Here is a 25080-nt window from a genome sequence, read left to right as displayed (position 1 = left end):
AATTTCACCACGACCCAGAATATATACATATACATTATGGGGTCTTATAGCAATATTTCGATGTGTTACAAACGGAATGACAAAGTTATTATACCCCCCATCCTATGGTGGAGGGTATAAAAATGTTTTCTTAATTCAAAAAAAAAAAAAAAAACTTTAAACCAAAGAGACTAAATCCTCAAAATCTAAAAAAGTCTATGCCTATATTTGACGCGTTTTTGTCTTAAATCTAAAGTTTCAACATATCAGTTAATTTTAGGACAATTTCTTTAAATCAAAAATGAGTTTCTTTACTTTAAGGAAAATTAGCCTTAGGTGAAAGACATGCGGAGGGACGCAAATTTACACAATTTGTGTCCCAAATTTTATGAAAACAATTTTTGTAGCAAAGATTATAAAATTTATTTTAATTACAATTTCATTATTTTAAAGAAATTTGTCCTTAATATTTTGTAAATTTCGCATCCTAAAATTTAGATATATTTTTTTCAGTGTATTCATGGAGATTTGCCAAACAATACTGAGTAGAGACAACAACCTCTTAATACACAATTTTGCTAAATTCGAAATCCGGTTAAAATATGATTTTCTAAATGAGTAAAATTTACGTAAAATCATAATTTTTCTAACATGAGTAAATTTAATTAAATTGTGTCTGTCTGGAAAGTCATATGGCTAGATCGAAACGTTTTGACAATTAGTAGTTCGAATTTTTTCGAAGGAAAAAAATATGAATTTTTCTTAAATAACACAAAAAGAACTAGAATTTTTAATAAAAATAGTATAACCTTAATTGTGTAATTTTGTTAAATTTTTCTAAAATTACATTAGCTTTTTAATATGTTTTGCGGTGTATTCTTTTCAATCAAATGATAAATATGACGCAGTTCCATTAGGGAAAAAGTGATTTTTTTTGGAGGTAATTTCTTTTTTTTTTACTATGCCATGATATTGATCCAAATCATATAATCATGCTATTTGAATGTGATCACGATAATCAAACTCTCTGCTTGTAGTTTAGAAAGTTCACTCGTCTTTAGATCTCTCACATTTTTCTTCTTGTTTTATACCACCTGTGCAATGAATTATTTTTTTTTTTTACTCTAGAAAAAATCAATATTAACAAAAACAAATATAAGAGAACAAAATTTAATTGGATATTTACTCATTTAATGAGTTATCTTTATGATTGTAATCACCACAATAACAAAAAGAACACATACGAATCTTGATTTTTATCGTTATTTTAATAGGCTCGCCGATATAATTCGTCATTATTCATTGATCTAGGTGGAAGATAGTATCGAAAAATTTAAAACAAGTGACATAAATCGCAGCTAAAAATTCTATGATCAAAATCTGTATATTGGATTATATATAAAGAAAAATAATTTTTAATAATATACTATGGCTATATTGTATGAGATTTCTATAGTGAGTGAAATTAAGTTCTGTAAAAACGAATTGTGTTACTTAGTGATAACCTCTATAATGACATCTTCATAGATTCTAGTGGTTCTAACACGATTTGGAGGATCTTCACGAGTTGGAACATGTGATTTGTGCTTGGATTCCAATAATGTGGCATGCCTGGATGAAAATCATTTCTCGACATGTTATAATGGTATATATAGTATTATTTAAGATTTTCTATATCCATAGTGGAGTCCGGAAATTTGGAAGGAGAATTATATATTCTCATTATTAAATAGCTGAGCCCAAAGCACTGGGAAAAGGGAAAATTTGTTCTTATTATAACAGCTTGAAATTGATTGATTGTGATGGAAAGGTTCAAAATTTTGGCAAAACATACGAAAATGTTTAATACATTTTTCTGATTTAAACCGATATTATTGAATTTTTGTCGAGATGAGTCGACATATTCGGCGGCGGCTAAAATTGACGGCCCCAAATCGGCGGCTTAATTCTCTGCCTGTAACATAGGCAAATAGGACAAAAAATTAGGTTACGACAACAGCTCGTAGACTAACTCAAATAGAAGTTGGAAATTTCTTCAATTAATAAATTAATTGATACAATTAACTTTTTAATCAAGATAGAAACATTAAGTTAATTAACTCAATGATCGGAAATTTTAAAATTTGTAATAAAAAAATTAATCGATACAATTAACTTTTTAATCGAATTCTGAAGACTAAGTCAGTTAAAAAAGTGATGAACATTTTTTTTAATTTTCAATTAAAAATGTAGTTCAACAATCAACATATTGTTAATCAAACTAAAACCACTAAGCCAATTCAGAAAGTAAGTGAAAATTGTTATTGTTGTGTTCTTCCAAAGGCACAACTTTAAAAGCACTTCCAGAAGATGCACTCCCAATGATGTTCTTTATTTTAACTACCCAGGAACTTCTTTTAATTCAATTTTTTATAACTTGGTTTTTTCATACTTTTAAATAATGGGCAATTTTAACTTTTTTATACCCTCCACCATAGGATGGGGGTATATTAACTTTGTCATTCCGTTTGTAACACATCGAAATATTGCTCTAAGACCCCATAAAGTATATATATTCTGGGTCGTGGTGAAATTCTGAGTCGATCTAAGCATGTCCGTCCGTCCGTCCGTCTGTCCGTCTGTCCGGCTGTCCGTCCGTCTGTGGAAATCACGCTAACTTCCGAACGAAACTAGCTACCGACTTGAAACTTGGCACAAGTAGTTGTTATTGATGTAGGTCGGATGGTATTGAAAATGGGACATATCGGCCCTCGTTTACGTATAGCCCCCATATAAACCGATCCCCAAATTTGGCTTGCGGAGCCTTCCGGAGCAGCAAAATTCATCCGATCCGGTTGAAATTTGGTACGTGGTCTAAGTATACGGTCTCTAACAACCATGCAAAAATTGGTCCATATCGGTCTATAATTATATATAGCCCCCATATAAACCGATCCCCAGATTTGATCTCCGGAGCCTCTTGGAGGGGCAAAATTCATCCGATCCGGTTGAAATTTGGTACCTGATGTTAGTATACGGTCTCTAACAACCATGCAAAAATTGGTCCATATCGGTCCATAAATATATATAGCTCCCATATAAACCGATCCCCAGATTTGACCTCCGGAGCCTCTTGGAGGAGCAAACTTCATCCTACCCGATTGAAATTTGGTACGTGGTGTTAGTATATGGTATCTAACAACCATGCAAAAACTGGTCCATATCGGTCCATAATTATATATAGCTCCCATATAAACCGATCCCCAGATTTGACCTCCGGAGCCTCTTGGAGGGGCAAAATTCATCCGATCCGTTTGAAATTGGGTACCTGATGTTAGTATACGGTCTCTAACAAGCATGCAAAAATTGGTCCATATCGGTCCATAGTTATATATAGCTCCCATATAAACCGATCCCCAGATTTGAACTCTGGAGCCTCTTGGATGAGCAAAATTCATCCGATCCAATTGAAATTTAGTACGTGGTGTTAGTATATGGTCTCTAACAACCATGCAAAAATTGGTCCATATCGGTCCATAATTATATATAGCTCCCATATAAACCGATCCTCAGATTTGACCTCCGGAGCCTCTTGGAGGAGCAAAAGTCATCCGATGCGGTTGAAATTTGGTACATTTCGTTAGTATATGGCCTCTAACAGCCATGTAAAAATTGTCAAATTTTATTACTATAGAAAGTTTTGTCAAAATTTCATTTCTATAGAAAGTTTTGTAAAAAGTTTATTTCTATAGCAATGTTTGTCAACATTTTATTTCCATAGAAAATTTTGTCAAAATTTTATTTCTATAGAAAATTTTGTAAAAAATTTATTTCTGTAGAAAATTTTGTCAACATTTTATTTCTATAGACAATTTTGTCAACATTTTATTTCTATAGAACATTTTGTCAACATTTTATTTCTATAGAAAATTTTGTCAACATTTTATTTCTACAGAAAATTTTGTCAACATTTTATTTCTATAGAAAATTTTGTCAAAATTTTATTGCTATAGAAAATTTTGTCAACATTTTATTTCTATAGAAAATTTTGTCAAGTTTTATTTCTATAGAAAATTTTGTCAAAATTTTATTTCTATAGAAAATTTTGTCAAACTGAATTATATACGTATTTAATCGGCCGTTTTTTTGTTTAATATATACCCCTTATGGACTAACTTACAATTTAGAAGACAGTGTTAAAAAGTTTTACGATACCTTCCCATCGGCAAGTGTTATCGCAACCCAAGTAATTCGATTGTGGGTGACAGCCTTTAGTAGAAGTTCCTACGCAATCCATGGTGGAGGGTACATAAGATTCGGCCTGGCCGAACTTACGGCCGTATATACTTGTTTTTGTTTCATATAGGTTAAAAACAGAGTAAGAGTTCATAAAATGGTACAAATTATTTAAATTTTGTCGAAAAAATGCTAAATTCAATCTGAAAAAATTGTGAATTTTTGAAAATATTTGAGGTCAAACATTTCCGACAACCGTTAGAATCCATTAAAAATCATAAAAATTATTTATTTGACAAAATCGTACAGAATTTTTTAATTTACATCCAAACATTGGATTCAGATCACACCTAAAGAAGTGATGCAAATTCAGTGCAACGTCTGTTGAAATGGAGGACTTCCGTTGTATGACAAGCCCATGTTAAATTCATCGCTTCTGCGTCAATTTTGCACCACTTCCGGGTTTTTATACCCTAAACCACATAGTGGTCAGGGTATAATAAGTTTGATCGGCCAAAAAATGTGCCTACCAGAAATATTGACTTTAGACCCCATAAAACATATACCGATCGACTCAGAATCACCTCCTGAGTCGATCTAGCGCTTGGTGTCCGTCCGTCTGTCCATGTATTTGTTGTTCACAGGATTCCGGTCTCAATTATTAACCGATTTTTTGGGACCAAGGACGAACGCTATTGAATTTGGAAGAAATCGGATCAAATTTAGATATAGCTGCCATATATATGTCTCGCCCGATTTCGACAAATGGGGTCACGTTGCGTTTGTTTTCAATTGGATCGTCACCAAATTTGGCAAAAGGTAATCTTTTTCATCGGTCTTCAAGTCTACAAAATTTCATCTAAATCTGTTCAGACTTAGATATAGCTCTCATATATATGTATCGCCCGATTTTCCCAAATTTGACCACAAAACCCTTATTTATTAACCGACCTTACTCAAAGTTGACTAAATGTAATCTTCTATAGCACTAACTATATGTGCAAAAAATCTTCGATATCGGTTCAGATTTAGCTATAGCACCCATATATATGTACCGCCCGATTTTTTTTAAATTTGGCCATAAAACCCTTATTTATCAACCGATCTTACTCAAAGCTGGCTAAATGTAATCTTCTATAGCACTAACTATATGTGCAAAAAATCATCGAAATCGGTTCAGATTTAGATATGGCTCCCATATATATGTATAGCCCGATTTTCCCAAATTTGGCCATAGAACCCTTATTTATTAACCGATCTTACTCAAAGTTGGCTAGATCCAGTCCTCTATAGGACTAACTACATGTGAAAAATTTCATCGAAATCGATCGATCAGATGTAGATATAGCTCCCATATATGTATCGCTCGATTGAAAAATTCGCCCCTAATAACCTTATATTTGACCATACAGACCTCATTTCTTAACTTATCTTACTCAAATTTTGCAAAAGGTAACCTTTTGTGGTATTAATCAAACCCGCAAAATATTATGCAAATTGGTTTAGATTTAAATATAGCTTCCATATATATGCATCGCTCGATTTTCCCAAATTTGGCCATAGTACTCTTATTTATTAACCAATGCTACTCAAATTTCAAATTTTGATGTATTAGCCGATCGTATTTATACGTACTTGTAGCTCTTACATAAGAATATTTCTCGATTTTTACAAATTTGGATTTATTACCCACTCTAATTGAGCGATTTTTCTCTTTTTTTCTAAAAATGGCATACTAACCCCGTAGGTGCAATATCAACTACAGCCAGAGTTGCTAGAAGTAGGGGAAATTCCCTATATGTAGGGTTTTTCTAATATATAGCGTCTTGTAGGGACGTAGGGCCACAATGTAGGGACATTTTCACTCAACACAATTTGTAATAATTTTTATTGGTGGCTCTAGAGGAGGAAATTAGAAGCCGGCAAGGCTTGATCTTTAACAATGTGTGGTAACAACAGTTACCACTCGTTCCAAAAAATCTAACAAAATTTGAAGATTACCACAAATTACCACAAATCTACTAAACAAATATTTCTATAGAAATTTTTGTCAAAACTTTATTCCTGTAGAAAATTTTTTCAACATTTTATTTCTATAGAAATTTTTGTCAAAACTTTATTCCTGTAGAAAATTTTGTCAACATTTTATTTCTATAGAAAATTTTGTCAAAATTGTATCTCTATAGATTTTTTTTTTCAAAATATTATTTCTATAAAAAATGTTCTCAAAATTTTATTTCTATAGAATTTATTGTCAAAATTTTATTTCTATAGGAAAATTTCTCACAAAAATTTGTTTATAGAAACTTTTTCCAAAATTTTATTTTTATAGAGATTTTACAAAAAAAAAATACTATTTTGGGTAGAATTCTACCAACTGTGGCAACCGTGGTGGTAATACAAATTTATATTCTAAGTTATATACGTTGATAATAAAGTACTTAGAACCATTTTTCTTTTGTAAAATTTGTTTAAATTTAACGAAAAATATTGTAGGGAAAACTATTTGGGAATGTATGGGAAAGTAGGAAACTTTTTTTGTCCTGGTAGGATAAACCGAACACTTTCCCTGGCAACACTGACTATGAGCTATAGTCAGATTGATACAAAGCATCCATAAACATGTATCCATTAATTTTCTTAAATATGCAACTGCGATTTATCTCCCATACCTATATCAATGTTACCCCACAAATGCTTATGTTTACTAATTCAGTAAGGATGGTTTAGGGTATGATATAGTCGACCCCGCCCGACTATCTACTTTACCTACTTGTTTAATTAAAAAATTAATTGAGTTTTGCAATCAATATCAATTAAATTTTTAATTGAATCAATTAAAAAGATTGAAGTTTGGTAACGAAATCAATTAATTTTTTAATCAAGTATTTTTTATGTCCAATTAAAACTGTGATTGATACTATCATTTTCGTGATTGAAGATATTTCAATTCAAAAATTAATTGGATCAATTAATTTCGTGATTGAATCAGAAAAAAAATTTTTTGTGCAATTAGACAGTAAAGAGGCAGTATATGCAGGGTAGCTGATATGTAATGCAACCAGGGCTGCCAATAAAATTTCAAATTTCAATAATATTTCATCACTTTTTTCGATAAAAACCTTCATAATCGGCACTTACATTTTAAAAATCGGCAATATAAATAATATTAAAATTAAACATATTTTTTGGGTAAACACAAAAAGAAGTATTTATTTCACATAGAAAACAGAAAACTAATATACACAACAATGCATTTCAATAAAATAAAATGCAAAGAAATCAGGTTTGTATGCAAATAACATTAACATAAAAAAAATCATTTTCTAGTAAAACAAAAATATTTCGTAATTTTTGTATAAAAAATCTATTTTTCTAAAATATTGTTATTAATTGAGTAATATTTTTATTTAAAAATTAAATATTTTGAAACTCAAGAAAAAGGCCCGTGTTTTCAAAAACAGGTGATTTTTTATGGTGTTTCCGACAGATATGTCTATACGAGTATGTTGTTATTTGTTTATACTGTACTAGAATTTTATCATAATTAGTAAAAAAAATCTACGTTTGCTGTGGAGTATGGAAGAATCATTATTATTTGTACAAATTTTGACAAAACTCGAAAAGCCAAAGTACACCACGTTTTTTTCAGATTTTTTCCCAAAATTTTTCAATTTATTTTTTTTATTTTCCAAAATTTCTTCACAATGTAAAAACTTTAACTCCCTAAACTATGTGTCTAATGAACGGAGTGAAAATCGGAATTGTCCATTTTGTGAGCCTGAATGCAACAAAGCAAAGAAATAAGATCAAATTATAGAATCGAATTAGATTTGTAACTTGTTTATCTTTGGACCGAATTGTGGCCTTCAAACGGCCAGCAAAGCCAGCCAGTGGTGGTCTGTCGTAAACTGTAAGGTATTTGACATACATTTACGACATATTTTACAACACCTCGAAAACGTCGTAAAATACTTAGTTTTTGACAATTTTTGACACAACAATTTTCACAGTTTAAACAATTTGAAAACGCGCATCATTCAGATGTTTTCCATATGCCTGCAAATTGTTCTTGAGTAAAAATGTCAAAATATTATTAGGCCAGTTTTCTTCTAGTCTTCCTCTGTCCAGAGCATCTTTGCACTGGTGATCTATCCAGAACATCTCAACAATGCAAATAGCATCGGTGTTGTCAAATTGTCTATTTCTGAAATTTACTACAACTTTTAACTTTTATAAGGTACACAAAAAAAAATTTCACGAAAATTTTTCCAATTAAAATTTTAATTGAGTTTTAAAAAAATATTCAATTAAAAATTTAATTGATTCAACAAATTTTTTAATTGGAACAAAAATCAATCACAAAAATAATAGTATCAATTAATTTTTTAATTGGATCAATTAACTTTTTAATTGACCTTCAATTAATTTTTTAAATTGATACTTTCATTTCTGTGATTGAAGACATTTCAATTAAAAATTAAATGGATCAATTAATTTCGTGATTGAATCGGAAAAAAATTTTTGTGTGTATATGACGTTTTCAACATTTACAACTTTTTTACAGTAGAAAACCCATAAAGATGCTACACTGAAAAAAAAATATTGTCGTGAGACCAAAAATTTCATGTCCTTAAAATACGAATGCAAATTTTGCTTAGCATAGAAGACGCATTTCTCTAATATAAAGTTTTTTTTTCCTTGTCCAAAAGTTGATAAACTTTCCAATGAAGTCGTATTGTCCTTATAATTAAGTAATTTTACTTAAAAATGGGTATCATATCGTGAAAGAAAAATTATTTGGTAAGGTAAACTTGACTTTAATAATTCAGAAAAATTCTTTAAAATTAACGAAATTGTCTTTAATTTTTTTGTCTTTTTGCATCTTGACTACAAAGCAAAAAATCGTTCAAAAATAGGACATGTTTTTCAACACTTTATTTTAAAGACGTTTTCACTTGAAACATAGCATAATTTCTAGTCGAGTTTGAATTTTGGAAATAAAGTTGTCGTTAACTCGTTTTGAAAGGACTTTATAGCATATGAAGAAATAAAGCTGAAAAAACGAAAAATTAAAATTTGCTTCCCAGAAGCAAGTACACAAAACCCAAATTTAAAAGAGAATTGTGTCTTAAAAGTATCCTTACTTGTATTCTCCGCTTCTTTGGCTCGGAATCAATACCAGAATTGTTAAAGTAAAGACAAAATCTTTAGAATCGCACATGCCTTTTTTTCAGTGTACTCTGGCCATCTCCTTACTTGTATTGTCCGCTTCTTTGGCTCGGAATCAATACCAAAATTGTTAAAGTAAAGACAAAATCTTTAGAACCGCACATGCTGTTTGTTCAGTGTACTCTGGCCATCTCTGAAGCCAGCACACGATGTGGCTCTGCGGTATTTTTACCCATTCCCAACCAAACGACGTCTTGAGATTATCGACACTTTGGCATTTTCTAGAATGCTCCAGGCCTAAAAGAACAACAGATTGAGATCCGTAGTCTTGACGACGTCTTGAGATTATCGACACTTTGGCATTTTCTACAATTCTCCAGGCGTAAAAGGACAACAGATTGAGATCCGTAGATTTTGGTGACACCTTTTTAATCCATTCGTGGTTGACGCGAGCTGAGTGTGATGGTTCTGAGTTCTGTTGGAATGTTCATGGCCTGTGTCCGAAATGTTTGTCTGTCCAGGCCTACTTACTGCACACAAATTTTTTTTCTGATCCAATCACGAAATTAATTGATCCCATTAATTTTTTAATTGAAATGTCTTCAATCATGAAAATGATAGTATCAAACACAGTGTTAATTGGACATTAAAAAATAATTGATTAAAAAATTAATTGATTTCATTTTAATTAATTATACCCTGCGCCACACTGTGGAACAGGGTATTATAAGTTAGTGCATATGTTTGCAACACCCAGAAGGAGACGAGATAGACGCATGGTGTCGTTGGCAAAAATGCTCAGGGTGGGCTCCTGAGTCGATATAGTCATGTCCGTCTGTCCGTGAACACATTTTTGTAATCAAAGTCTAGGTCGCAGTTTTAGTCCAATCGACTTTGGCACAAGTATGTGTTTTGGCTCAGAATAGAACCCTATTGATTTTGGAAGAAATCGGTTCAGATTTAGATATGGCTCCCATATATATGTTTGTTATTTCGACCGATATGGACTTATATGGCCACAGAAGCCAGAGTTTTACCCTAATTTGCTTAAAATTTTGCACAAGAAGAACAATTTGTACTATAGTCAAGTGTGCCAAATTTTATTGAAATCGGTTCAGATTTAGATATAGCTCCCATATATATCGTTCGCCCGATTTACACTCATATGACCACAATGGTCAATCTTTTACTCCGATTTAATCGAAATTTTGCACAGGGAGTAGAATTAGAATTGTAGCTATGCGTGCCAAATTTGGTTGAAATCGGTTCAGATTTAAATATAGCTCCCATATATATCGTTCACGAAATTAATTGATCCAATTAATTTTCAATCGCAGAAATGTTAGTATCAATTAAAAAATTAATTGATACTATTATGTTTTGTGATTGATTGTTGTTTCAATTAAAAAAATTTTTGATTCAATTAAATTTTTAATTGAATATTTTTTAAAACTCAATTAAAATTTTAAATAGGAAATTTTTCGTGAAATTTCTTTCTGTGTAGGAGATGATCATATTCTCTCTCTGGGTGCTGAAGTTGAAAAGAAATATGATCACCCCAAACATGCTTCAAGTGCATAATATAATTTTTGGACGGGCAACATGGAACATTTTTGTAGCAAAAATATTGTTTTCCCGCCAAACATAAAAATGTTTGCCAAAATCAGAAATAATAGAAAATAACATGGTTACGACAACCGGTTCCATGTTTCCCGTCCAGATATATCATTATGCTCCTGAAACATGTTTAAGACGGTCATATGACTTCTCTGGATGCAACTCAACTGAACCTAGTCGTTCCTTGTCAATTTACCATAAGTCGGACATGGGGTTTTCACCAAAAAATTGGTAACACATGATGTGTTAACTACCCCAAAATATCTCTCTTATTTATTCACACAAAATTTATCTCAATTTTAGGAGAAATAACAGCAACTGTAACCAAATGCCCAGATAATAGTGTCTGCACCACGGATCGTCGAATATGCCGTCTACCCGATGATGGTTTTACACCGATCTGTTATGAAGAAAATTGTGACAATTGTAAAAATCTTGAAGCAAATTTCACATGTCTGGATCAAACAACATATGGTTTTTGTTCACAGGCATATGCCGAAACTATTTATTCCTGTCCCAAGGGTTATGTTTGCAATGTCTACACAAAAGATATTTGTGTACCATCTGAAACAAATAAGGTACATTGCGATGCTATTACATTTTTGACATTAAACTATCATGAGATTAACTCTTTTTATAGCCATCATGTTTAAAAATTAATCCCACAACAAGTTCATTGCCGCCAACAACTACGGAGTCTACCACTACCACCATTAAACCACCTGTTAATGCAAATGAATTTTGCGCAGAACTAGGAAAAGTAGGATATTTCAAATCCAATGATCCCACATGCAAAGAGTAAGTTTTCTAAGTACACTGGAGTAAATATTGCAAAAAAAAAAATAAATTAAAATATATCCTAAATTTTAAGATCCACAACATTAAGGACAAATTTCTTTCATATAAAGATATTTCAATTAGAAGAAGCTTTGTTTTACAGATATTTTCCATAAAATTCATTAAAATTTTTCCTGTGCAATGTTCTTAATGTAAAGTAACCCAAAACAAAGGTTTTGAATCTCTCTTATTTTATTCCCTTAAAGATTTTGGTATTGGTTTCGAGCCAAAGATTCGACTTCTTTAAAATAAAGACATTTTTAAGGGACGTATCTAGCTTTAAATCTACGCTGAAAAACTTATTTACGTGATGTTAAAGATTACGCTAATTTTAGGATACGTAATTTACAAAATATTAAAGGCAAATTTCTTTAAAATAATGAAATTTTAATTAAAATTTATAATTTTTTTATTAAATTTAGGACACCATTTTTGGAAAATCGCGTCCCTCCGATAAAGTTGTATGTCTTAGAATTAAGGTAAATTTTCCTTAAAGTAAAGAAACAAATTTTTGATCTTAAGAAATTAACTGAAATATTGAATCTTTAGATTTAAGATAAAATCTTCAAATATAGGCTACGAATTATTTTGAGGACTTAGCATCAATGGTTTAAAGTTTTTTTTTTGTTTGGTTAAAAAAGTAAAGTATATACGGCCGTAAGTTCGGCCAGGCCGAAGTTTATGTACGCTCCACCATGGATTGCGTAGAAACTTCTACTGAAGACTGTCATCCACAATCGAATTACTTGGGTTGCGGTAACACTTGCCGATGACAAGTTATCTTAAAATTTCCTAACACCGTAAAATATGGCACATATTTAGTCCATACGTGGTATATATTAAACTAAACAAGTATATACGGCCGCAAGTTCGGCCAGGCCGAATCTTATGTACCCACCACCATGGATTGCGTAGAAACTTCTACGAAAGACTGTCATCCACAATCGAATTACTTGGGTTGTGGTATCTTAAAACTTCTTAACATCGTTTTCTAAATTGTGATTTAGTCCATACATGGTATATATTAGACAAAAAAGTTATGTATAGTTGTCTATAAATAATTACGAATCGATATGGAATTTTTGTACGTAGAGAGCCAGAATTGAAATATGGGGGTCGCTTATATGGGGGCTATATACAATTATGAACTTGATATGGACCAATTTTTGTGTGATTGGGGATCGATTTATCTGAGGGTCATATATAACTATAGACCGATATGGACCTAGTTAGGCATGGTTGTTAACGACCATATACTAGCACAATGTACCAAATTTCAAGCAGATCGGATGAATTTTGCTTCTCCAAAAGGCACCGGAGGTCAAATCTGGGGATCGGTTTATATGGGAGCTATATATAATAATGGACTGATAGGAACCAATTCCTGCATGGTTGTTGGATACCATATACTAACATCACGTACCCAATTCCAACCGAATGGGAAGAATTTTGCTCTTCCAAGGGGCTCTGGAGGTCAAATCTGGGGATCGGTTTATATGGGGCCTATATATAATTATGGACCGATATCGACCAATTTTCGCATGGGAGTTTGAGGCCATATATTAACACCACGTACCAAATTTCAACTGAATCAGATGAATTTTGGTCTTCCAAGAGGTTCCGGAGGTCAAATGTGGTGATCGGTTTATATGGGGGCTATATATAATTATGAACCGATGTGGGCCAATTTTTGCATGGTTGTTAGAGACCATATACTAACACCATGTACCAAATTTCAGCCGGATCGGATGAAATTTGCCTTTCTTAGGGGCCTCGCAAGCCACATCGGGGAATCGGTTTATATGGGTGCTATATATAATTATGGACCGATGTCGACCAATTTTTGCATGGTTGTTAGAGACCATATACTAACACCATGTACCAAATTTCAGCCGGATCGGATGAAATTTGCTTCTCTTAGGGGCCTCGCAAGCCAAATCGGGGGATCGGTTTATATGGGGGCTATATATAATTATGAACCGATGTGGACCAATTTTTGCATGGTTGTTAGAGACCATATACTAACACCATGTACCAAATTTCAGCCGGATCGGATGAAATTTGCTTCTCTTAGAGGCCTCGCAAGCCAAATCGGGGGATCGGTTTATATGGGTGCTATATATAATTATGGACCGATGTCGACCAATTTTTGCATGGTTGTTAGAGACCATATACTAACACCATGTACCAAATTTCAGCCGGATCGGATGAAATTTGCTTCTCTTAGGGGCCTCGCAAGCCAAATCGGGGGATCGGTTTATATGGGGGCTATATATAATTATGAACCGATGTGGACCAATTTTTGCATGGTTGTTAGAGACCATATACTGACACCATGTACCAAATTTCAGCCGGATCGGATGAAATTTGCCTTTCTTAGGGGCCTCGCAAGCCAAATCGGGGGATCGGTTTATATGGGGGCTATATATAATTATGGACCGATGTGGACCAATTTTTGCATGGTTGTTAGAGACCATATACTACCACCATGTACCAAATTTCAGCCGGATTGTAGGAAATTTGGTTCTCCTAGAGGCTCCGCAAGCCAAATCGGGGGATCGGTTTATATAGGGGCTATATGTAATTATGAACCGATATGGACCAATTTTGCATGGTTGTTAGAGACCATATACTAACACCATGTACTAAATTTCAGCCGGATCGGATGAAAATTGCTTCTCTTAGAGCAATCGCAAGCCAAATTTGGGGGTCCGTTTATATGGGGGCTATACGTAGAAGTGGACCCATATGGACCAATTTTTGCATGGTTGTTAAAGACCATATACTAACATCATGTACCAAATTTCAGCCGGATCGGATGAAATTTGCTTCTCTTAGAGCAATTGCAAGCCAAATTTGGGGGTTCGTTTATATGGGGGCTATACGTAAAAGTGGACCGGTATGGCCCATTTTCAATGCCATCTGACCTACATCAATAACAACTACTTGCGTCAAGTTTCAAGTCGATAGCTTGTTTCGTTCGGAAGTTAGCGTGATTTCAACAGACGAACGGACGGACATGCTCAGATCGACTCAAAATTTCACCACGACTCAGAATATATATACTTTATGGGGTCTTAGAGCAATATTTCGATGTGCTACAAACGGAATGACAAAGCTAATATACCCCCATCCTATGGTGGAGGGTATAAAAACAATTCTTACTCTGAAGTATCCCTTATAATTTGGATATTTAAACTGGCATTTGTTTGTACGGGAATAGCTTTATTAATATACCGCGAAAAGAGAATGAACATTTGATAAATTAGATCTCTATTCTCAATTTAATTTTATTGATCCAATTTTAAAGCCAGATATGTCGCTAAAAATGTCTTTATATTTTTTCAATAGCAAAATCCATAAGGGAAGATCAAAATCTTTGGATCTAAGTAAACATTTTGTTTTTAGTGTAGGAAAAATAAGATTGAAATTACGATACAGATTTCATTTGTATTAATAAAGTTTTTCAGATAAAAAATCCAATATTTAAGAGATACTTCAAGGTAAATTTTTTTATTAATTCAAAAAAAAAAACTTTAATCTAAAGGTGTAAAATCCTCAAAATATGCCCTAGCCTATATTTAAAGCGTTTTAATCTTAAAACTAAAATTTTAACATACCAGTTAACTTAAAAACAATTTATTTAAGTACAAAGTTTCTATAGAAAGGTTTCTATAGAAATAAAATTTTGACAACATTTTCTATAGAAGTAAAATTTGGCCAAAATTGTTTATAGAAATAAAATTTGGACAAAATTTTCTATAGAAATAAAATTTTGACAAAATTTTCTATAGAAATAAAATTTTGACAAAATTTTCTATAGAAATAAAATTTTGACAAAATTTTCTATAGAAATAAAATGTTGACAAAATTTTCTATAGAAATAAAATTTTGACAAAATTTTCTATAGAAATAAAATTTTCGTTTTGTTTGTTATTGTTGGCTTCTCTTCAATCGTTATTGCTGTTTTTTTGATCTCAGCTTAAAGCCATGCATTGACTAAACTACAAGTGTAGCTTAACCAACAGAGGAAAAGTATGCTTGTCAAATTTATTTGGGCAAAGCCCTATAGACTGCAAGATGGTTGGATGTACAGCTGTTTCGGAATTACCACATTCCTCATCAGCATCCTCTACTTGCAGCAAAACTATCAACCAATTATCAGAATAAATTCGGGTAATTCACTCAACCCAAAGTGAACTACACTTGAAATCCTCAAAATATGCCCTAGCCTATATTTAAAGCGTTTTAATCTTAAAACTAAAATTTTAACATACCAGTTAACTTAAAGACAATTTATTTAAATCCAAAGTTTCTATAGAAAGGTTTCTATAGAAATAAAATTTTGACAACATTTTCTATAGAAGTAAAATTTGGCCAAAATTGTCTATAGAAATAAAATTTGGAAAAAAAATTTCTATAGAAATAAAATTTGGACAAAATTTTCTATAGAAATAAAATTTTGACAAAATTTTCTATAGAAATAAAATTTTGACAAAATTTTCTATAGAAATAAAATGTTGACAAAATTTTCTATAGAAATAAAATTTTGACAAAATTTTCTATAGAAATAAAATTTTCGTTTTGTTTGTTATTGTTGGCTTCTCTTCAATCGTTATTGCTGTTTTTTTGATCTCAGCTTAAAGCCATGCATTGACTAAACTACAAGTGTAGCTTAACCAACAGAGGAAAAGTATGCTTGTCAAATTTATTTGGGCAAAGCCCTATAGACTGCAAGATGGTTGGATGTACAGCTGTTTCGGAATTACCACATTCCTCATCAGCATCCTCTACTTGCAGCAAAACTATCAACCAATTATCAGAATAAATTCGGGTAATTCACTCAACCCAAAGTGAACTACACTTGAAATCCTCAAAATATGCCCTAGCCTATATTTAAAGCGTTTTAATCTTAAAACTAAAATTTTAACATACCAGTTAACTTAAAGACAATTTATTTAAATCCAAAGTTTCTATAGAAAGGTTTCTATAGAAATAAAATTTTGACAACATTTTCTATAGAAGTAAAATTTGGCCAAAATTGTCTATAGAAATAAAATTTGGAAAAAAAATTTCTATAGAAATAAAATTTGGACAAAATTTTCTATAGAAATAAAATTTTGACAAAATTTTCTATAGAAATAAAATTTTGACAAAATTTTCTATAGAAATAAAATGTTGACAAAATTTTCTATAGAAATAAAATTTTGACAAAATTTTCTATAGAAATAAAATTTTGACAAAATTTTCAATAGAATTAAAATTTTGACAACATTCTCTATAGAATTAAAATTTTGAAAACATTTTCTATAGAACTAAAATTTGAAAAAATTTTCTCTAGGAATAAAATCTTGACAAAATTTTCTATAGAAATAAAATTTTAGTAGATTATTTTTGGTTCGAGTGGCAACCAGTATTATGAACCGATATGGACCAATTTTTGCGTGATTGGGGATCGGCTATATATAACTATAGACCGATATGGACCAATTTTGGCATGGTTATTAGCGGCCATATGTTCTAAATTTCAACCAGATGAATTTTGCTCCTGGAAGAAGCTCCGGAACGGCTGGGCTGGGAACGGTTTATATGGGGGCTATATATAATTATGGACCGATAGGGACCAATTTTTGCATGGTTGTTAGATACCATATACTAACATCATGTACCAAATTTCAACCGAATCGGATGAATTTTGCTCCTCCAAGAGGTTCCGGAGGTCAAATCTGGGGATCGATTTATATGGGGGCTACATATAATTATGGACCGATATGGACTAATTCTTGCATGTTTGTTAGCGATCACATACTAGCACCCGTTCCAAATTTCAACCGGATCGGATGAATTTTACTCCTACAAGAGGCTCCGGAGGGCAAATTTGGGGAACGGTTTATATGGGGGCTATATATAATTATAGACCGATATGGACCAATTTTGCATGATTGTTAGAGACCATATATTAACACCACATACCAAATTTCAACCGGATCGGATGAAATTTGCTCCTCTAAGAGGCTCCGGACGTCAAATCTGGGGATGTGTTTATATGGGGGCTATATATAATTATGGACCGATATGGACCAATTTTTGCATGGTTGCTAGAGACCATATACTTACATCATGTACCAAATTTCAGCCAGATCGGATGAAATATGCTACTCTTAGAGGCTCCACAAGCCAAATCTGGGGGTCCGTTTATATGAGAGCTATACGTAAAAATGGACCGATATGGCCCATTTGCAATACCATCCGACCTACATCAATAACAACTATTTGTGGCAAGTTTGAAGTTGCTAGCTTGTTTCGTTCGGAAGTTAGCGTGATTTCAACAGACGGACGGACGGACGACTCAGAATTCCACCATGACCCAGAATATATATACTTTATAGGGTCTTAGAGCAATATTTCGACGTGTTACAAACGGAATGACAAAGTTAATATACCCCCATCCTATGGTCAAGGGTATAAAAATGTAGCACCCTCTACGTTGCCTGTCAATTTCATGTAAATTTAAGTTTTTTACTTAAAAAAGTCTGGTAAATATCATAAAATTATGTACCAAGTTTTCATCGGGCAAGGGGAACTCTCTCCTTTGCCCCTACCCGACCAGATATCGAAAAACCACGTACCCTACATTCATTTTATAAACTACCGAACATTTCCCATAAATTCCAAGTAAATCGACTAAGAGGAAGGTCCTCCTACCTGTCCAAATATGACCTCATATGAATTTCGTAAACTTTTTGTAAATTTCAAGTAAATCGGAGAATTTTAGTTTTTTTACTGTACTTTAAAAAAAAGTAGGGCAAAGGGTACCGACCCCCCCAGATTTGGTTTGGGGAGCCTCTTAGAGAAGCAAATTTCATCCGATCCGGTTGAAATTTGGTACGTGGTGTTAGTATATGGTCTCTAACAACCATGCAAAAATTGGTCCATATCGGTCTATAATTATATATAGCCCCCATATAAACCGATCCCCAGATTTGACCTCCGAAGCCTCTTGGAGGAGCAAAATTCATCCGATCCGGTTGAAATTTGGAACGTGGTGTAAGTATATGGTCTCAAACCACCATGCAAAAATTGGTATATATGGGTCCATAATTATATATAGCCCCCATATAAACTGTTCCTCAGATTTGACCTCCGGAACCCCTTAGAGGAACAAAATTCATCCGATCCGGTTGAAATTCTGAACGTGGTATTAGTATATGGCCGCTAACAACCACTCCAAAATTGGTCCATATCGGTCTATAGTTATATATAGCCGATCCCCAATCACACAAAAATTGATCCATATCGGTTCATAATCATGGTTGCCATTCGAGTAAAAAATAATCTACCAAAATTTTATTACTATAGAAAATTTCGTCAACAGTTTATTTCTATAGAAAATTTTATTTCTATAGAAAATTTTGTAAAAATTTTATTTCTATAGAAAGTTTTGTCAACATTTTATTTCTATAAAGAATATTGTCACAATTTTATTTCTATAGAAAATTTTTTCAAAATTTTATCTATATAGAAAATTTTGTCAAAATTTTATTTCTATAGAAAATTTTGTCAAAATTTTATTTCTATAGAAAATTTTGTCAAATTTGTATTTCTATAGAAAAATTTGTCAAAATTTTATTTCTATAGAAAATTTTGTCAAAATTTTATTTCTATAGAAAGTTTAGTCAAAATTCATTCATTCATTTTTATAGAAAATTTTATCAAAATTTTGTTAAAAATATTATTTCTATAAAAAATTTGTCAAAATTTTATTTCTATTGAAAATTTGTCAAATTTTTATTCTATGGATTTTTTTTAATTTTATTTCTACAGAAAATTTTGTCAAAATTTTATTTCTTAGAAAATGTTGTCGAAATGTTATTTCTATAAACAATGTTGTCAAAATTTTATTTCTATAGAAAATCTCGTTAAAATTTTATTTCTATAGAAAATTTTGTCAAAATTTTATTTCTACACGCAAAAAAATAATTCTTTCCTTCCTTTAGACAAACAAAGTGCGTTTCTCATTTGTTTTTCGCTGTAAGGAAGTGTATTTGGAAGAAAAGTATATACTTTTTGTGATAAACGTTTATTCTTTTCCAGGATGTAAATTCATTTCAATTTCATAAAGACAAACTCCAAAAAAACATTGTTTTCTTGCTAATTGCATTTTCCCTCACATCTTTCTCACATCCACGAGTTTTTTTAGTTCTTAACACCTTTTCCTGTAATACCAACAATGTAGAAGAAATTATACGATTTTATAAATTTTTAAAATTTTTTACCTTTCGCCTGGACGGAGAATCGAACCGCGGACCATGCACTTTGCAAGCCAACACACTAACCACTGAGCTATGTACCTGTTATGGTCATCAATAGATAAATATCCATATAAGTTATATTTATATAGCATAGCTTGCGGCGCCCACGAACCGAATAAACAAAGTTTATTTAACAGAAACAAACATTTAGTTTGGCACCGTGGAGCAGTGGTTGCTACGTCCGACTTGCATGCCAAGGGTCATGGGTTCGATCCCTGCTTCGACCAAAGTTTTTTTTTTTTTTATATATATTCCAGATATGTTCCGAAGATTCCCAAAAAAAATTTCAACATTACATTGTAGTATATTACATTATGAACTGCAAAATGTGTCTTATTAAAGACCTAAAGTCACAAAAGAATAGTGTTTGATATAAACGAAATGGACTGTGTTGTTGTTTCAAAAATAACTTTTTTTATTGAAAAAATAAAAATTTTATAACAAACGAATTTTTTTGGTGATAAAAGTTTAAAATTTTCGAAGCAATTCAAAAAACTCTAACAAAAGAAAAACGTTTTCGGTACACGTTTTCCAAACGTTTTTTTTTTCTTTGCGTGTATGGAAAATGTTGTAAAAATTTTATTTCTATAGAAAATTTTGTCAAACTGAATTGTATACTTATTTAATCGGCCTTTTTATATCCTTCACCACTATTGTGGTACAGGGAATAATAAGTTTATGCATTTGTATGTAACACCGAGAAGGAATAGTCATAGACCCATCTTTTAGTATACCGCACGGCTTAAAATTAAATTCTGAGTCGATTTAGCGAAGTATTTTTGTGTTCAAAGTCAAGCTCGCAGTTTAAGTCCGATCGTCCTCAACTTTGGCATAGGGTCCTTTTTCGGCTCAAAGACGATCCCTATTGATTTTGGAAAAAATCGGTTCAGATTTAGATATAGCTGCCATATATATTTATATCCGATCTGGTCATAAATGACGTATTTATCAACCGATCTTCTTCCAATTTCATATAATTGAATATTTTGTAAGTCTCGTAAATTTTTTCAGAATATCGGACAAATCGGTTCAGATTTAGATTTATCGCTCATATATAGCTTTCGCCCGATTTACACTCCTATGGCCCCAGAGGCCAACCTTTTGTTCCGATTTACGTAAAACTTTTCACAGGGAGTAGAATTAACATTATAAATATGAGTACCGAATTTGGTTGAAATCGGTTCAGATATAGATATAGATATAGCTACCATATATAGCTTTCGCCCGATGTACACTCCTACGGCCCCAGAGACCAAAGTTTAACTCCGAGTTACGTGAAATTTTACACAGGGAGTAGAATTAACATTATAAATATACATACCGAATTTGGTTGAAATAGGTTCAGATTTAGATATAGCCCCCATATATATGTTCTTCCGATTTTAGCAAATATGACCAAATTTCCCACATATTCCTTGTAAAATCGTCACTGTTAAGTCAAAACTCGCAAAAATGATTCAAATTTACCTATACTCTAATTCATATATAGCGACCTATAAATCATAAATGCAGATTTGCAAAATTTTTGCAATTTAAATATATCCAATATTTTTTAGTAGCATTGTGGTCCGTTCCGGTCATTAACCAATTTAAATTTTGATTCTAGACATTTTGTGAAAGTTTAGAAAATGTTGTCCAAATCGGTTCAAATTAAAATATTTGTATATAGGAATATAAACCTTTATATAGTTCCTAACAAATTTGAAGATGTTAAGATGGTATCAAATAGTGGTGAAGGGTATAATATAGTCGGTCCCGTCCGACTTTATACTGTCCTTACTTGTTTTTGTATAATATATACCACGAATGGACTAACTAATTCGATTGTGGATGACAGTCTTTAGCAGAAGTTTCTACGCAATCCATGGTAGAGGGTACATAGCTTCGTCCTGGAAGAACTTACAACCGTATATACTTGTTCTAGTTTTTTTTTCATGAGGTTTTGTATTCCTTTAAAAATGTGTTAACAACAACTGAATTATCCTAATTCAGAAATGTATGGTCTCACGACTATATTTTTATCAGTGGCGGAACATACAAAGAAACAAATAAACAAACATAGTTTTGATTTTATATATCGATATCGATATAGATATAGATATAGATATAGATATAGATATAGATATAGATATAGATATAGATATAGATATAGATATAGATATAGATATAGATATAGATATAGATATAGATATAGATATAGATATAGATATAGATATAGATATAGATATAGATATAGATATAGATATAGATATAGATATAGATATAGATATAGATATAGATATAGATATAGATATAGATATAGATATAGATATAGATATAGATATAGATATAGATATAGATATAGATATAGATATAGATATAGATATAGATATAGATATAGATATAGATATAGATATAGATATAGATATAGATATAGATATAGATATAGATATAGATATAGATATAGATATAGATATAGATATAGATATAGATATAGATATAGATATAGATATAGATATAGATATAGATATAGATATAGATATAGATATAGATATAGATATAGATATAGATATAGATATAGATATAGATATAGATATAGATATAGATATAGATATAGATATAGATATAGATATAGATATAGATATAGATATAGATATAGATATAGATATAGATATAGATATAGATATAGATATAGATATAGATATAGATATAGATATAGATATAGATATAGATATAGATATAGATATAGATATAGATATAGATATAGATATAGATATAGATATAGATATAGATATAGATATAGATATAGATATAGATATAGATATAGATATAGATATAGATATAGATATAGATATAGATATAGATATAGATATAGATATAGATATAGATATAGATATAGATATAGATATAGATATAGATATAGATATAGATATAGATATAGATATAGATATAGATATAGATATAGATATAGATATAGATATAGATATAGATATAGATATAGATATAGATATAGATATAGATATAGATATAGATATAGATATAGATATAGATATAGATATAGATATAGATATAGATATAGATATAGATATAGATATAGATATAGATATAGATATAGATATAGATATAGATATAGATATAGATATAGATATAGATATAGATATAGATATAGATATAGATATAGATATAGATATAGATATAGATATAGATATAGATATAGATATAGATATAGATATAGATATAGATATAGATATAGATATAGATATAGATATAGATATAGATATAGATATAGATATAGATATAGATATAGATATAGATATAGATATAGATATAGATATAGATATAGATATAGATATAGATATAGATATAGATATAGATATAGATATAGATATAGATATAGATATAGATATAGATATAGATATAGATATAGATAGATGCAGATTTTATTTATTTCATTAATTTTTAATTTTCTATTTTTATTTTATCAAGATATATCTATTGCTACCTATTGTCTGGCCAATATTTGGGAACATATTTTTACTGTGCTGGATTTTTTAATGAAGTAACAATGAATTGTCAAGCGGAAAGGCCTTCTGATTGTATAGAAGAATAGTTGAACTTTTGTCAAACCACTACAATTAGGAGCAATAATCGGGCTTGTCTGATGAACAATATTTCTTGGATTCATCAAAATACATGGCTGAAGGACATTCTTTTATCATACCAACCAATTTACCCTCGGAGATATAGCACACAATAAAACTGAAAACAAATTTGTCATTAAATTGAGATTTCTTGGAAACTTCCACATCGTCATAAATATCAACCTTTTACATGAATCATCACACTTCAGAGCCATAAATCCCGACGAACCATTTTGAGAGCAAACACCAGCGATAGCATCCTCAGAACCCAAACATCCATTTATGTTACAGAGACATGGTGTAACCAAGTAAATAAATGACTAAAAATAAATATTAAATATTAATTTTTAATAAAATATTTATATTCTTAATAAACTTTACCAAAATTATTATAATTTTATTCATATTTTTTGTTAATATCTTTTTTTTTAATTTTTCTCTTGGTATAGCACTACAGTCAAATTACCATGTGTCCCATTTGCACTCTATGAGTGTTTATATATCATCGTACATCTGTGAATTTGTGAGGTATTTGGCAAATTGTGCTTTCGAGATAAGATAACATCGTTATGAGCAAAATAAAAATCTTTGCGGAAACATATCTTTAATTCCATTCACATTTCGTTTATTGACCTGATTACATTTTGGCTACATTTACTCATAAAATAAATAGGAAATCATGAAAAAAAATTGCTGCAAAAAAAGTTTACAAGGTTAAGTGATGTGTCCCTTGCCTAGTAAAATAAACTATGGTTTTCATTCAACATAGTTTTGCTTCCAATGTTGTATACTGTCCACCAAAAATTAGGTAAGTAGTTGATGTGAAAAACTGCTTACTAAGAGCAGTTGTGCCACACCCACAGCAATACTGTATCGGTTACCATAAGTCAAATGTGTTTTTTATCCTCGCACACAAAAAAGAATTAGTTGATCCAATTAAAAAATAATTGATACTACATATTAATTTTTGTTTTAATTAAAAATCAATTGAATCAATTAAATTTGTAATTGAATATTTTTTTAAAACTCAATTAAGATTTTAATTGGAAAAAAATTTCAGAATTTTTTTCTGTGCGCAAACTAAATTGTTTGCTCATACAGGGTGGCCTATACAGACAAAAAAAAAATTTTATTCAATCACGAAATTAATTGATCCAATTATTTTTTTAATTGAAAGGTCTTCAATCACCAAAATGAAAATATCAATCACAGTTTTAATTTGGCATAAAACAAGTGAGTAAAGTAGAAAGTCGGCCGGGGCCAACTATATCATACCCTAAACCACCCCTACTGAATTAGTAAACATAACCATTTGTGGGTCACATTGG

The 25080-nt window shown here is 31.1% G+C and overlaps 2 protein-coding genes across 2 annotated transcripts in view; one reads left to right on the top strand and one right to left on the bottom strand.

Annotated features, from left to right (window-relative positions):
• The window catches only part of LOC142235747 (uncharacterized), a 63406-nt gene that overhangs the window by 32987 nt on the left and 5339 nt on the right, over window positions 1-25080 (bottom strand). The window contains exons 3-4 of the mRNA XM_075307005.1: window positions 9573-9841; window positions 1474-1590 (exon numbers count right to left, since the gene is read on the bottom strand). Coding sequence (XP_075163120.1) covers window positions 1474-1590; window positions 9573-9841 — 386 coding nt within the window. The remainder of the gene's footprint in view (window positions 1-1473; window positions 1591-9572; window positions 9842-25080) is intronic.
• On the top strand, window positions 1293-24156 carry LOC142236080 (uncharacterized). Its single transcript, XM_075307334.1, has 5 exons — window positions 1293-1434; window positions 1507-1624; window positions 11287-11561; window positions 11624-11781; window positions 23598-24156. The coding sequence occupies exons 1-5, from the start codon at window positions 1408-1410 to the stop codon at window positions 23719-23721; spliced, it is 702 nt and encodes a 233-aa protein (XP_075163449.1). The 5' UTR covers window positions 1293-1407; the 3' UTR covers window positions 23722-24156.

This window comes from Haematobia irritans, chromosome 4, assembly GCF_050003625.1.
Source record: "Haematobia irritans isolate KBUSLIRL chromosome 4, ASM5000362v1, whole genome shotgun sequence".
Taxonomy (NCBI): Eukaryota; Metazoa; Arthropoda; class Insecta; order Diptera; family Muscidae; genus Haematobia; species Haematobia irritans.
This window is presented reverse-complemented; position numbering and strand designations above follow the sequence as displayed.